At 47.9% G+C, this 16306-nt stretch overlaps 1 protein-coding gene across 3 annotated transcripts in view; it reads left to right on the top strand.

Annotated features, from left to right (window-relative positions):
* The window catches only part of Csmd2 (CUB and Sushi multiple domains 2), a 550287-nt gene that overhangs the window by 482429 nt on the left and 51552 nt on the right, over positions 1-16306 (top strand). For all 3 annotated transcript variants that reach the window (XM_060379514.1, XM_060379513.1, XM_060379515.1), the window contains 2 exons: positions 1502-1679; positions 2752-2897. In XM_060379514.1, coding sequence (XP_060235497.1) covers positions 1502-1679; positions 2752-2897 — 324 coding nt within the window. The remainder of the gene's footprint in view (positions 1-1501; positions 1680-2751; positions 2898-16306) is intronic.

The following is a 16306-nucleotide window of genomic DNA, read 5'->3' as shown; positions in this document are numbered from 1 at the left end:
GTCACTGGAAATGGAGCATTCTTGGGCCTTCTTCCTTAAGCAGAAACAGGGTGAAGATGACCAGGAGGCTGTGTGCCCCCCTTTCCCACCCTTCCCCTGTTGAGACACCCCAGTTCCACTTTCTTCCCTGTCTTATCCTGACAGCCCAGAATTTTCGTGAATGGGGTGCAAGAATCAATCATGAAATGGGAAGGCTTGGCAGGGACAGTAACCCAGCTCTGGGGTCAGCTGTCAGTTCCATCTCTGTACCTTGTCATTGAGTTTCACGTCCTTTCATAGTAAAGCAGGACACTTTCTGAGAACCAGAAGGTTCCGCAGAAGGCTCTCCCAGATGCAGTGAATGCACAAAAGTAGTGATCTATAGAAAGCGACCTAAAACAAGGATGTATTTTTGGGCAAGAAGCTGAGCCAAGCATTTGGTTGATTGATTGATTAACTGACTGATGTACTGAGGTTCAAACCTAAGGCCTCACACATGCTACTCAAGCTCTCCATCGCTCAGCTTCGTTCCAGCCCTGACCAACCATTTCTCATACATTGTTATACCTTCTTGTCCCCACAGTACCATGAAAGGTATTCTTAGTCTATTTCACTCCTGGGTAAACAGCTTCAGAGAGAATGAACTACTTGTCTGTGGTCATGTGATTGATATGTGGCATAGCCATGATTTGAACCCAGCCTTAGCCTTACTGCAAAAATAATCCAAAAACCATATAAAACATTTGCTCTGCAAGTGTAAGGACTTGTGTTCAGAGTCCGATGTAAATGGTGGGTGTGGAGACCCAAATGTAATTCCAGCACTGGATAGGTGGAGACAGGAGGCCCCCCGAAACAAGCTGTCTAGCTAGAATGGCCATGTTGTCAAGCTCTGGGTTCAACTGAGAGACCCCGCCTCAAAGAATAAGATGGAGAGCGATCAAGGAAGATTCCAAACATCAACCTCTGTTCTCAGTGCCCTCCCGTGCATGTGTGTGCATGAATGCACACACACATGCACACACACATACACATACACACACACACATAGACACACACACAAACATGCACATATACACGTCACACCTCCCACATGCGCACACCCACAAAAATAAGGAAATGCTAAATTTAATTTTTAAAAATTTAAGCCAAAAGTGCCACTCTAGAAGAAGTCAGAGAGTAAACAGTGTCCTAACCCCTCAGCTCCTCACAGCCCAGACCCTAACACCTGCTCCTCCCCATTATTAAGAGAGGGTCAGGGGAGCTTTCAGGGGTAACTCCTCCACAGGGCTGTTCTGTGAGAAACAGAGAGAGGTAGGCTGAGGTGAGATGACCACAGTGATGGTAGACAGCCAGGGAGCAGTGTTGGTGACAGCCAGGCACAACCACACAGCCCTGTGCCTTCTCCCCCTCCACCAACTTCCTGGCAAAACAACACTGGGGTTCTGCTGGGAAGGCACCTCGGTTCCCAGCTGGGTGGGTAGGAATCTCAAATTCTCATCCATTCGTGTTTCCTCCCTGGCAGTCCCCTGTGGTGGGAACATCACCTCTTTCAATGGCACCGTGTACTCACCTGGCTACCCCAGTCCCTACTCCAGCTCCCAGGACTGTGTCTGGCTGATCACTGTGCCCATTGGCCATGGCGTCCACCTCAACCTCAGCCTGCTCCAGATAGAGCCCTTTGGAGACTACATCACCGTCTGGTAAGAGCAGATGCTGTGTTGAGAGCAAAACAAGAAGAGAGGCTCAGCTTCAGGTCACCAACCCTGTGACAAGGGGGGAATGAAAGATCAGTGGCCCCCAACCTGGGGACCTTTCTACATCCAGTGACGCTGCCTGTGGGCGCATAATTGGGGGGTGGTATGAATATGTAGCCTTTCCTTCACGTTTCTAGTACTTTCTTTGCATTCTGCATACGCTTAGCCAAGCTGTCCAGCTTAACTGAAAAGGCCTGGCATGACGGTATGTCAAGCTCCTCTGTCATGTGCTGAGCCGTGTGCTGCCCAAAAGAGCATTCCGAACTGATGGTGGCATTTTTACATCCATGCCATCTAACATGGCAGCCACCAGACCGGTTTTTAAATATTGTTCACTTTCAATGAGTGTAGATGTAAGTAGCCATGGCAACTCAACCCTTGGTTGCCAAGTTCTACACACAGTGGCCTGGGTGGATTTTAAAATGGAAGTACAGATTCATAGTTGATTAGGGGCAATTTCCTAGACATTTTCCCTCAAACGATTGAATCTATGGACAAAGACATATAACATTTTCAATTTTCCTTTGAAAACTAATGTCATTCTGGCAATCATCACAGGGTGGTGGAATAATTTTTCTCCAAACCCTGATTAACTTCCAAGCAATGCATAAGAACAGAAAGGGGACACTAGGTAAAGTTCCAGGCAAGAAATCATTTGCCCCCAAAAGTCACGTGGGTGTGTCCTTGCGTGGGCGGCAAGGGGCTAGCCGAGAGGGCAGCAAGAGAGTCCAACCGCAGCTCCTCAGCCCCTCACGATGAAGATCTGTGGTCGAAGCAGCAGCCCTGCCCCACGGTGCCTTTGTTGCCCCAGAGGTCCAGCAGGGGGTAGGACTAGTGAAGAATCAGAAGAATAAGGGTTCCGTCAACTCCGTCGGAAGACCGCACAGAGAGGGGCTGGAGAGAGTCCCACAGAGTAACGGCTACCCGCTCCAGGTCTCTCTCAGAGCCACTGGTAGATCCAAGACAGCGGGCACTCGTAGCAACTGATGACAAGCAGGGCTTTCTTTCCCATGCGCAGGGACGGGCCTCAGCAGACTTCCCTGCAGCTTGGTGTCTTTACCCGGAGTTTGTCCAAGAAAATAGCACACAGCTCCTCCAACCAGGTCCTGCTCAAGTTCCACCGGGACACGGCCACAGGCGGGATCTTCGCCATTGCCTTCTCAGGTCAGTGGGAGAGCTTGGCTGGATGGGGCAAAGAGGCTTTTCCAATCAAGGCTGTGTTTTGCTTATTTGTGTGGCTTTTAGTGAGTCATGTGGTCTCTGTGAGCTATAATGGTCCCAGCCTAGGGGAGCACTCCCAGCCCAGGGCTCCGTTAGCATATCACTTCCCTCACTCCACTGGGGTGCAGAGGCATTTGAGGCCAGCCCTGAGTGCCAAGCCACCTGCTCACACCTACTCACTGCTGACCCGTTCATTTCACTGATTCCTCAGCCTGTCCCTTCAGCTCTATCAAGCAGTCTTTCCACGGGGCTCTCGGGGCTCTATTTACCTCGGAGGCTTTGCTTGGTGGCACGTGGGCAGGCATAGTGGTCTCACCCTGGATGAGCATAAACAGGCCAGATGGGATTGCCCGACCAGCTGCCTATTTTTGTCTTGGAGTCTGAAGTTCACTGGGGACCTGAATGTTTCTCCAGCTTATTATTAGCAGACATAGCTCAGAAGGGTCATAGAACCATTTTCGTGAGCATGTGCTTCTCTTTGGAATGACAGCCAAGTTCCAAGCTTACAGAGCAGTGTACATTTGAAATTTATTCCTAACCCTACCTCAGGCCAGTATGGTGTGATCTTCTGTGACCTTTCCCTGATGGTGGCCTTTGTCTCTTCACCTTGGGGTTGGTGACCTCTGAGAGTCAGGTGAGGTGGCTGTTATCACCCACACTTTACAGAAGAGGAAGAGGTGCTGGAAAAGGTCTCAGGACTTCCCCAGGATGTCCAGGCGGAAGTGGGGAAAGGCCAGCACTCAGGCAGTTGAGTCCTGCACCGTGATCCGGGGTGACTTCACAGTGGGACATGTTAGGTATACGTTGATGGAAACCGGAGTGTACTCGGCTCTGAGCCTGGAGACAGACAAAGGGATCATGTAAAGGCCACAGGCAATCTAGGTCTGGTGTCAACCCGTAATTCCAACTATTCGGGAGACTGAGAGACAGGAGGATCAAAGTTCAAGGCCTGGATAGGCTAGTGTGAGGTCAAGGGCAGCTTAGACGACTCAATGGAATGACACTATGTCTCTAAGTAAAAGGTGAATGAAGGCTTGGGCTAGTTCAGTGGTGGCTTCTGCCCGATGCACACAAGGCCCTGTGTTTGAGCTCCAGCGCCACAAAAACAGAGGCGAGGGCAAGGAGAAGACCCCAAAGGGGAAATGCTCTCCCTGAAAGCCAGGCTACCTGAGTTTGATTCCCCAAACCGATGTGAGAAGCCGGTGGGACTGCAAGGAGAGGAGGGAGAGGCCCATGACCCAGATGTAAACTGAATTAATTAATTAAAAAAAAAATCCAGGTGTCATGGTGCACATCGGTAATCCCAGCACTCCTAGGGGCAAGCTCACAAACAGACCACAGAATAGACTCTCTTCTACACAGTGGCAAGCACAAGAGAGACGCTGCCTCAAATACAGGGTGGAAAGGCAAGGACCAACGGCTGAACGTTGTCCTCAGACCTCCACATGTGCACCATGGCATGTCCAGGTGTGTGTGCATAAACAGACACACACACACACACACACACACAGCACTCTGATTTCCCCTTACAGCTACTAAGGTGATTGGGACCTAGAGGCAAGACCCTGTTCTCTCTTCTCTTCTGTCGCTGCCTCTTCCCCAAGCAGGGAGACCCAGGCTTTTAATTTCTTTTCAACTGTGTGTGACCATCCCCCAGAGCAGGGGCACCAGAAGCACAGACCAGGTTTCACGCCTTGGCTCTGCCCTGGATGAGCCATGAGGACACTGGGTGCTTTTCTTCTTTCTGGAGTTGTGTGATATCTGCTTTCAGTACCCAAAAAGGGGGATAGCAGTGGCTCCCGGCAGCACAGAGCTACCTACAACCACGTGTGGAAATGCTTAGCTCCAGCAGAGGACCAGGTAATGATAGTAAATGGTAGCTTCGTCATCACCATTATCATTCTACATAGTTCATGTGGCATCATGAGGGCACTGGACAAACTGAGGTACCTGGTTTTTCTTGTTGTTGTTATCTTTTATTATTATTCACATTAATGCCTGTGACTTTACTTAGTTCATTTTTTTCATGCTGTCTAATATTCCCCTGCACAAAAGCTGAGTGTTTTTCCTCATCTTATGTTAATGAGCATGACTTGATTTCAGTCAAAATGAACATTGTTGTCTGTTACAAAGAATACCCCGCCCTGGCATTGTAAGGTGACAACATTCACATACTCAAGGTTGTTAGGGGATGTAAATGTATCTCACGAAGGGTCAGCTTCTCAGCAACAAAGGATGCACCTCCCTATCCGGTGCCCTCACAGCACTGAGGTTTTACCTCACAACACTGAGTTTTTACCTCACAACACTGAGTTTTTACCTCACAACACTGAGTTTTTACCTTTCTGTTGTTGTTGTTAGCCAGTCTGGTGCATTCAGCACCTTTTGTGCTATGAGGAGTTTCTTCCCATGTCTCCACTGACTGTTCATACTCCCTTCCCTGTAAAATGCCAACTGCCCCAGAGACCTTGCTCCCTCTGGGAGAGAAGACAGAAGTGGGCATTTGGATCAGTGAATCCTCTGTGGCTAATAGCACAGGCTGGGAGAGAGTGTGGGAGTGGCCTCATGGCAGGTGGGATGGAGGGGAACCCTACTTCCTCTGGAGTCGTTTGTGGAGAGCTAGCGCTTCGGGATGGAAACTGAGGAGTGAGGAGAGGAGAGGAGAGGAGAGGTCAGGGAAAACAGTGCTCACCTTCCCATTGCCAAGTACTGGTCCTGGCAGCTTTGTCTTCATAGCATCAATAAGCAGGAAGGAAAGATACCTCAGGGAGGCTTATGAAATGGCTCTGTGACATGTTTTCAGAAAGGAGAAAATGGATTTAAATAGCAGAGAAAATGTCCTTGAAGCGGCATCAAAATAAGCAGAATTGGGGGGAGCGTCTCCCTCCACCACCAGAGCCTCAATAACATGGGCTTCAGATAAAAGGTGAGACACTGAGACAGGCCGCAGTATGACGGAGACCAGGCATCTACGCCTGGATGAGAGGGAATGAGAACTTCGGTAGCCTCAACCAGGATGATGAGGGAAAGGGAGGCCACACGGAGGAGCTGCCTGACTGAGGTGACGGATGAGTGGGTGTCTGAAGGGGAGAGGGTTGGCACATGGTGTCAGACCCAGGGACAGATGAAGAGACACCTCAATCAGGTGCTAAGCCCAAACACAGTGAGGAGGACATCCATGCAGAGGAAGAGTCCAGATGGCACAGTCAGAGCCACGTGGGTGTGGAGGAAGGGTGACAATGAAATGGGAATTTGCTTCCACGCAGTGACTCATCCGCTAAGGAAAGGACACTAGAAGACAGGCTTCTCCGACTGGAGGAAGGCTGCCACCGAAACATAGAAAAAGCAAAGCTCGGGATGTAACCGTCTGTGTTGGCTCTGAGCTGGCGCAGTCACGCTGAGGTCACGCTTTGCAGTGTGAGAGGGTCTGTGTCCGTATGGAAATGTGTGCGGACATAAAGGCTCAGACTGCTCAGCTCTGCCACCAAGAGGCTGTGAGCGGCATCTCCGTGAGCCGTGGGCACATCCAGCTCCAGTTCTGTTTCTGAATAGCATTTTCTAATAGATGGACCAGAGCTCCATGAAGAAACAGCTAATCCCAAGGCTGGGGCAGAGGTCTCAAAACAAGACCGAAGCACCTTAGAGCTGCAAATCAGGAAATGTCTAGGGGATGATGGAGCTGGGTCAGAAAGACACAGAAATTGGCTTGAAGGGACACCTGCTGGCCGTGTTGGAGATAATTTGAAAATCAAAGTCATTAATAATAGCAACAAATAGTAAGTAACCTGTCAAACGGAACAGGTAGAACTAAATTGAAAATAGTTTAAGGATGAGATGTTTACACAGTTGCAAGTCATTTCCTGTGCTGTGATTAGAAGGGGAATGGAGAAGCCTGGAGTGTGCCACTTTAACCAAGTGATTGGCCGGATGCATCAGAGGCCATGAGACAGCGGGGTGACGGCAGGGTCAGAAGAGCCTCACTTCAGTGATGGCCCAAAAGACGCACGGCCCGGATGTGCTTCAGCAGGAGCTCTCTCAAGCCTCGGTTCACCACACGGGGCCATCCAAAGTGTCAAAGGCCACAGAGATCAGTGGAAGGCTTTGGAACTGTTCCACATTAAAAGAGATGCCGGGTCTCCTGGGCTGGTGACTCTGAGGCCACAGCCTTCTGCACAGGACTCTGCTGCTGCTCACAGTTGACAAGCCTCTGGGCGTGCCTGTGAGGGATGTTTCTAGAGTGACGTTAACTGAGGTGGAAAGACCCACCTAAGTGTGGGTGATACCATTCTAAGGGCTGGGAGCCTGGACTGTACAAAATGTAGGAACCAGCAACATCTCTCTCTCTCTCTCTCTCTCTCTCTCTCCCCGTCTCTCACCACTTCCTAACTGAAGATACAAAGTGACCAGCTGCCTCAATCTTCTGCAGTCATGCCCTTGCCACCATGATGGACCGTACACCCTCAAACTGTGAGCCTAAATAAAACCCTCCTTCCTTAAGTTGCTTGTGTCCAGCATTTAGTCTGTCACAGCAACAAGGCAAGTAGCTAATAAAAGCAGGGAAGCTTTCTCCCTCAGTAGTGCTGAGTGTGGGACCCGCCTGCTATGTGTGCTGGGCAAGATCACCATCCCAGCCCCAGCCCTGAGGAACTCCCATGAGATGTGAGCCTGGAAGCCAGTTGTATGTCTGTGTGCATTTCCAGACACTCATAGCTGCCGTGGTTACACAGGAGACTCTGCCTGTCCAGGAAATAGACTCCGAAGCATCCTGGTTAGAGCCTGCTATTTTGAACATTCATGGATATTTTAAAAATCAAAAGGATTTTTGTGCAGTTCGCTCCCAACTTTAATCATAGCTTTGGTTTTGGTTTAATTTAGTTTTGAACTCGCCAAGTAACCAAGGATGACCTCAAACCTATGCGAACCTATAATCCTCTTGCCTCCAATTCCCAAGTAGTGGAATTACAGGCCTGTGCTGCCACCACACAGTTTTACTCCATGCTGGGTTTGGGGGGTGGAACTCAGGCCTTCATGAGTGATAGATGAGCACTCCACCAACCAAACAAGATGTACTCAGCCCGCTCACATATCTGTGACTATTTCAGATTAAAACTTTTATTTACAAGGGGAGCTAAATAATAAGAATTAAGATTGAAGAAATGCAATAACACGATTTAACTCGGCAGGAGAATCAGAACAGGGCAGAACCACACGGTAGAGGAGTGACTGGGGGTGAAGGAGAACAGAACTGGAAATGGCTGTGTGACACAGCAGAGCAAGGGCTTGAGTGGGATGAAGGTGAGCAGCAGGGGAGCCAGTGCACACAGAGCCAGAAAAATGGGTGGAACAGAAGTAAATGAACTCCTCTGAGGTGAAGCAAAGGCCAAATGTGGAGAATCAAAGGGCTGAGTGGGTAACTGGAGGCAGAAAGCCTGACAGTGTTTTCAAGTGATAAGATAAACTAGAATCCAGAGTGAGGAAGTTACCTTCAAAGGAACCAAAACCAGGCGATTCTCAGACTAATTTTTGGCATTAAATGGAAGAAAATAGAAGGAGAGAGGCAGTGTGTGTGTGAGAGAGAAAGAGAGAGAGAGAGAGAGAGAGAGAGAGAGAGAGAGAGAGGTTGGGGGTACATGGACACATGTCTGCATGCAGGTGCGCACACAGGTCAGAGGGAGGCCAGGTACTGGGTGTCCTCCTCTGTCAGCCCTCACAAATTTATTTGAGACAGGGACTTTTCATGTTTTTGTGGGTAGGCTAGTCAGCCAGCAAGCCCCAGCCATCTTCCTGCCTGACCCGGACTGTCCTTACAGCCAGGCACAGAGATCCAAACTCTGATCTGCGTGTCCCCCCCCCCCAGCAAGCACTCTTCACAACCGAGCCGTCTCCCCAGCCCCAAAGATCAGGGGTTTTCAACCTGTGGCCTGTGACCCCTTCGAAGCGGCCCCATATCAGCTGCCCTGCATATGAGATGTTTACATTACGATTCAGAACAAACAGTAGCAGAATCAGCGGTGACTGTGGGTCACCATAACATGAGGAGAAACGTTAAAGTGCTGCAGCATTAGGGAAGGTTGAGGACCGCGGCTGTGGGTGAGGTGGGGAGGGAGAAAATTCTCCAGGGACCAGTGAACGGGGTTGTTCTTTGCAGGAACTCAGAAGCTTACCGCCTCGGTCTAAACTGTCAGTCAAGGTCATAGTCACCCAAGGACAGGTGAACCGAGAATCCAAAGATGTATAAGAGAAGAGCAGGTGGAAAGCCCTAAGCAACAGCAACATTGCCTAAGTAATGATGGGGAAGTTTCCTGCAAAACAGAACTCAGGCAGGCCAGTGATGGTTAGTGTTAACAGTCTTTCTGTTAATGAGCGTTCCTATAGGTGGAAGAGAGGCAGTCCTTACCTTTTGAGGGCATGAAATCAGTAGGAATCCTTCATCTGTTGACTTGAATTCAGGTATTAACTGTAGCCACCAATACTTTTTTAATTTATTTTTTATTTATTACAATTTATTCACTTTGTATCCCAGCTGTAGCCTCCTCCCTTATCCCCTCCCAATCCTGCCTTCCCTCCCTTTTCTCCTCCTATGCCCCTCTCCAAGTCCACTGATAGGGGAGGTCCTCCTCCCCTTTCATCTGACCCTAGCCTATCAGGTCTCATCAGGACTGGCTACATTGTCTTCCTCTTTGGCCTGGTGAGGCTGCCCACTCCTTAGGGGGAGGTGATCAAAGAGCCAGCCACTGAGTTCATGTCAGACACAGCCCCTGTTCCTATTATTAGGGTACCCACTTGGAGACTGAGCTGCCACGCGCTACATCTATGCAGAGGTTCTAGGTTATCTCCATGCATGGTCCTTAGTTGGAGTATCAGTCTCAGAAAAGACCCCTGTGCCCAGATTTCTTGGTTCTGTTGCTCTCCTTGTGGAGCTCCTGTCCCCTCCAGATCTTTCCCCTTCTTTTCTAAGATTCCCTGAACTCTGCCCAAAGTTTGGCTATGAGTCTCAGCATCTGCTTTAATACCCTGCTAGATAGTTTTTCAGAGGTCCTCTGTGGTAGACTCCTGTCCTGTTCCCTGTTTACTCCCTCTTCTGATGTCTATCCTGTTTGCCTTTCTGAATGAGGATTGAGCATCTTACCCCGGGTCCTCCTCCTTGGTTAGCTGCTTTAGATGTACAGATTTTAGTATGTTTATCCTATATTATATGTCTAATATCTACTTATAAGTGAGTATATGCCCTGTGTGTCTTTCTGCTTCTGGGATACCTCACTCAGGATGATCTTTCTAGTTCCCACCATTTGCCTGCAAATTTCATGATTTCCTTGTTTTTAATTGCTGCATATATTCCATTGTGTAAATGTATCCTCCTCCAATTGCTGGTGGGAATGTAAACTTGTACAACTACTTTGGAAATCAATCTGACGCTCTCTCAGAAAATTAGGAATAGTGCTACTTCAAGATCCACTATACCACTCATAGGCATATATCCAAAATATGCTCAAGTATACAACAAGGACATTTGCTCCACCATGTTTGTAGCAGCTTTATTTATAATAGCCAGAACCTGGAAACAACCCAGATGTCCCTCAGCTGAGGAATGGATACAGGAATTGTGCCACCAATATTTTTTAAACCCAGGACAGCACTTCCAAACCACTACCAGCAAGGAGGCTAGCACAACCTAATCCCAAATAAAAAGTTGAAAGCAAAGGAGACTGTTTAGGAGCAGAGATACAGAAAACACAAAATAAGGTGAAGCAATAGATAAAATTAGTAATTCTTCAATATTCAAGGCCCATTCTCCGACTGTAAAAATGCTCTGAGATATGGCTAAATAATACCCAGTGTCTTAACCGTTTAAAAATAAAAAGGTAAAAAAAAAATTTTAAAAAGGTAAAAAATAAAAAAATAAATAAAGGTAAAAAAAATAAAATAAAAATAAATAAAATAAAAAGGTGTTGGTACTTGGAAGGCCGAAACAGAAAAATTGCAAACTCAAGGTCAGTGTGGACTACATGACCTTGTGTCAAAAACAAATAAGCGATGGCGGTGGAGGGGAGCATACCGCACCAACACGAGGACAACAGCAATACAAAAATAGAATTCAAAGCAAAAAATAAAATAAAATGGAAAAAAAGCGAATTATGTTGGAAAGTGTGTCTATCTACTGTCCGCTGTGACAGAACACACGCTCAGTGTCCAATCAGGCAGTTCAGAGGCCCTGCATGCATGCTCCTCCGTGTGGAACTGTCACTACCATCTATCTCCAGAACGGTCTCACCTCTTTTTTTTTTTTTTTCCAATGCAGTTTATTCAGGAACCTTGAACAATAATCTGACCCTGGGGAAAGCCAGCCCACAGCTTAAATAGCCTCTGGGTAGCCAGCCATTGAAGCAGGACAGTCTCCCCAAGCATGGTTGGCTACCATAAAAAGCTAAAATGTTACGCTCAGGATGCGAGGCTAAGCACTGCACTCAGGGTCAGCCGCTTTGGACCCAGAGAAGAGCATGTCTGATTGCATGCGGGTTGATGCCCCAGGTCCCGCCTCTCAGAAAAAGGTATCGGACGGGTCTGATGCTCTTTGGGTGGATGACACCTAAATGAACATCAGTACAAAGTCCCAATTTATTTCTAATATCAGAGATCAGACCTCTACTCTTGCCTGATGCGTCTAAAACAAAAAGCGGTCTCACCTCTTAAAACTAAAGTTCTGTCCTCCTTAGCCAGCTCTCCTCTCCCCCCGCCCCCTCTGCTTGCAGTCTCCAAGCCTGACCGTTCTTTGTCCCTCAGAAATGGGACCGTGCAAGATGCATCCCTCTGTGGCCAGCTTGTTTCACACAGCACGGCACCTTCGAGGTTTGTGCACGCTGTCCCGTGTCAGGATTTCCGTGACCCACAGATCACACGTTTCCCATTATCTGTCAATCTGTTGCCGAAGCCGAGTCCCTCCTCCTGTTGGCTGCTGCACGCACAGCTGCGGGGAAGCATCAGAACACTGCAGGCAGTGGTGGCCCATAAATGGCATTCCTCCTGGAAAGCTTGCAGGGAAAATGCCTGTGTGGTAGGTAGGAACTTGAGAACTCACACTAACATGATGCCACTAGATGGAATTGTTCTGCGTCGGCTGCACCCCTCACAGTGATCTCTCCGTCCGTCGTCATCGTGTGGGTAGCTGGCTGCTCTTGCCATCCCCACCCCACCCCCAACACCTCTCAGCGCAGCCTGCAGCCACAGCAGCTTAAACGTCTTGAACCACATGTGGACATATGATCTGGCACAGTGACTTCTCTTGGGAACTTGAAATCGAAACAGAGATGTTGTCGTGCTCAGCTCATCTACCTCCCAAAGAGGGGAGGTATGAATCTAGGTGCAGAGGATTGCCTCCCTGCTGCTAACCTGTGGACTGAGAAGTGGGAAACCCTGTGCAGAGAAAAACACTGAGGCTCACGGGAGCTCCCCCCTGGAGTCCTAGTGACCCTTACCTTCCACCTAAGTGCAAAAGATACACATTTGAAGACAGCCTTTGAAACGTACTTGGAACAGATGAATCAGAAAGAATCTACGTGCAAGATAACAGATGTGGTATGCAAGTTCTATGTAAATACACATTTTATTTGTGCACACGTACACACAGATAAAGAGGTAGTCCCTAAATATCATTCGTGCAGGATACAATCCATTGATTTAAAGTCAGATTTATTTTGCATTGTCCAGGGAAATAAAAAGCAGGTTGCTGTCAGGTCTCAAGTGCTGCTAGAAGGCAGTAACTATGGCTCCACTCTCCACTAAGCCAATATACCCTTGTAAGGTTCTTGAGAAGGAGATATGAATATAAGGAACAGTGGCAGAAAGGGGCATTTGAATAATACCTAAGCCCGGCTCCCAGACTCAAAATCAGAGCCGACATCATTAACTTGCCTGAGAAGTGCAAATGAGCTTGATGAACCATGGTTTGCTCTGAAATAGCTAAGCCAAAGACCAATCCTGCAGCCCGAGGAAGAACTTACCTGGACAGACGTACGGAGGAGCAGGACATACAGCTGGCATGCGGGCTGCTAGTGCCCCTCACGCACTAGCCACCACTCTAACGTGGCCTACCAAACCACAGCAGTTCCTCACCCGATGACCTGAACAATGGACCCGACACCACCCAGCCACCACAATAATGTGTACTAGGCCTGGCAAGCATAGCGGTACCTCACCCCAAAGAGAAAGGGGGAAATGAAGGCGTCTGACTCGAATGTCCTCCCTCACCTTGAGGTGTGTCCTGAGATCAAAGCAGACAGGGTGAGACTGCTTCGGGTGGGGGATGAAAGCTTGTTAACCTGAGCTCGGTACTCAAAATGGTTGAGACTCCTTATGCCTAGAGGGGAAATTTCAGGAAGGTTTTGTTGTGTTTTGCTGGCTGTTTAGACAAGGTCTCACTCTTTTGCCCTGGCTGGCCTTGAGCTCACAGAGAACTGCCTGCCTCTGCCTCTTAAATGCTAGGATTAAAGGTGTGTGCCTCCACGAGTGACAGGTTCTGTTTGTTTGTTGGTTGGCTGCTTGTTTTGGGTTAGTGATTTGTTTATTTGTTTATATTTCAGACGATTTTTTTTTTTGTCTGTGGCCTGTCAGTATTCCACAAACTTTCTGTGTGGAGCAAAAATCTGTAATTTTTAAAAATGCAACACAATGAGAAATGTCCCTGACAACCAAAAAATGCAAACTCTGAAGGCTCGTGTTAAGGGCAGATTTCTGTGTATTGATTTTGTTTTTCTAGAAAACTTGGTCACGCCTTAGAAGTTTCAAAGGCAAGTATGAGGCCCAGAAGAGATCGATTTTTTTTTTAACTGTTAAGGAAAATGACAGCTGACTAAATAAGATTTTTCATATCTCTAGAAATTGAGAAATGACATGAATAAAATGAAACAAATGTTAAAGTACGTGCATAGCATTAAGAAGTCAAGGTCAAGCTTGAGTATTCAGAGAGTCCTTCAATTTCATAAGAAAAGCAATGGTACACAGGACCCGACTGGACAGCTGAAGAGAGAAATGCAAATTACTAACTTGAAAAACTTATTAACATATGAAAAAATTAAAAATAATCAAGAGTTGCTGAGGAGAGGGCTGAGAGAGTTCACCGCTTCCTGCACAAGCTTTGAAAGCTGAGGGTGGTGACATTTGCTTGTAACCCCAGTGCTGGTGGATGGGGACAGAGACAGGCAGATTCCTGGAGCTGCCAATCAGTGAGTTCCCGGCACACACACACACACACACACACACACACATACACAATTGTACATGTGCACTTACATGGACAAGCACACACACCACCACCACAAAATAAAGGGAAAGGAACTACTGGGTGTGTTTGTTTGTCAAGCCAGTTGACGACGCTGTCCACAGTGGGGTTGAGCATCCTAGAGGAGCAAGAACTTTGCTGGCTCTTGCATCGTCAGCACCCACACTGTTCTGAGCTAAGTGAAGCCCAACAGGTAATCTCAGTGGACTGCATGAAAGGAGGAAGATGGCCCCCTGAATCATAGCAGTTGTGATCTGCCGACAGCATGAGTCAAACGACTCCTAGACAGAAGAACGGAAGCACACCTCAAGGGCAGGCCCAGCTCTGGCTTCTGTCAACTCAAACTAAAAGCCACTTGGATGCCTGGAGAGGGCCTCTTGAGTGTTGAGACACTTGCTGCGAAAGCTTTCGTCTCTTTCTAGGTGGCTCTTACTAGCCAACAGATCTGTACAAGACTTTACATTTCCCCAATGTAAGAAAACCTTTTACATAAAACTCGATACAGGCCAAGTCTCCTATTACCTTCCAGCCTCAGTTGGTAAAATGTCAGATCCCAGGGGAACATTTGGAAGGAAGTTGGCTCCGACGGCCTGATGGGGACCGTGCCGGGAATGCTGTGGTCTCAGGAGGGTGTCACACTGCACGGTTGTCCCAAACCTATCCCCCCCTCCCAAAGCTGGAAAGTCTTACACCGCACGCCAAATCTCTGTGATATCAGGACGAAGCTTTCCTGTGGACGCACCAAGCCGCTCTTACAGCTGTGTTATTATGAAGTGATGGTTTAAAGCACCCGGTCTCCATCACAGTGGCTTGCTGCCTGAGCACACACATTTTCCTGTGTTTTTACTTCCTCTTGGACTTTGATTTCCAACTCAGTAGAATCTTTTCCCTCTTAAAGTATTGAGGAGAGAGGTCCGAGTCCATACTAATAGCCAGGAAAAGGTTACTGACATTTGACAAGGATTGCCTGCATGTTTTATAAAGGTTAGACACTCTAATCATTTCTAGTTTAAGAGAATCAGCAGAAGGAAAAGAAGGAAGAATGTTTTTTTGAAAAGGAAAATGCAAAAGAAATAGTGAAGCCAGGCGTCATGATGTGCTAGTGAGGTGGAGGCAGGAGGATCAGAAATTCAAGGTCATTCTTGGCTGTACAGAGTCTGAGACCAGCACGGGACACATGAGATTTTTTTTGTCTAAAAATAATCCAGACACATATGATATACATGGAGAAATAATTTTGTCAGAACTGTAAATGGAAAAACTTAAGAAACTCAATGGTTAGCATCAGGGACATCTGAAATAAATCTTAGTAAATGTATATGATTATATTTCACAAAATCATTTCAGTCTCATTCTTGAAGAAATTTTATCATACAGGAAACCTCTTCTGACATAATAGCAGCTGACAAGGCAGGGCTCGAGGTGCATACCAGATGATGCAGATCTGGCTAAGAGAAAACCCCTTAACTATGCAGGGGAACAAACACCCAGAGAGGCCATGGCACGCGAACAGTAGCTACGTCTGGGAAGACAATGAATACATTTCATTTTCTTCCCACCGTTTTCTTAGAAAACCCCTGGGGTTTTTAATAACATTACACGATTTTTAAAAAACATAGCCGGGGATGTGGGGGTTTGGGAAACAGTCGTGGCTGCAGCAGCCACAGCAGCAGAAACAGGATCGATAGCGCTCAGTCAGGTAATAAAAGCCGTTAGAATTCCTCACTGACCATTCTGAACACGGGCACCATCCAGCCTCTGCCCCGAGGGCCAGACTCCGGTTTACAGAATCCGCTGAGGTCAGCTGTGTTTGGACAAAGGTCAGAGGAGGAGACACGGACAGGATGGGGATTTGGGCTGTGGCCAGTGGGAGGATCTGGGCTTGGGAACAGCCAGAGCTGGATTTAGGTCCTGACTGCACCATGTATTCCCTGCACGACCTTGAGGAAGTAACTTTGCGTATTAGCTAATCACCGGCTCACAGGTGAAACGCACCGCAGGGTCAGCTTCCAGGAGAATCAGAGCACTGGTCTGCAGAAGTGCCCCAGCCTGGAGGATGTCCTCAGCCAGGCTCCTC

This window comes from Meriones unguiculatus, chromosome 3, assembly GCF_030254825.1.
Source record: "Meriones unguiculatus strain TT.TT164.6M chromosome 3, Bangor_MerUng_6.1, whole genome shotgun sequence".
NCBI lineage: Eukaryota > Metazoa > Chordata > Mammalia > Rodentia > Muridae > Meriones > Meriones unguiculatus.
The sequence above is the reverse complement of the archived record's forward strand: the minus strand, read 5'-3'. Positions and strand labels throughout refer to the sequence as shown.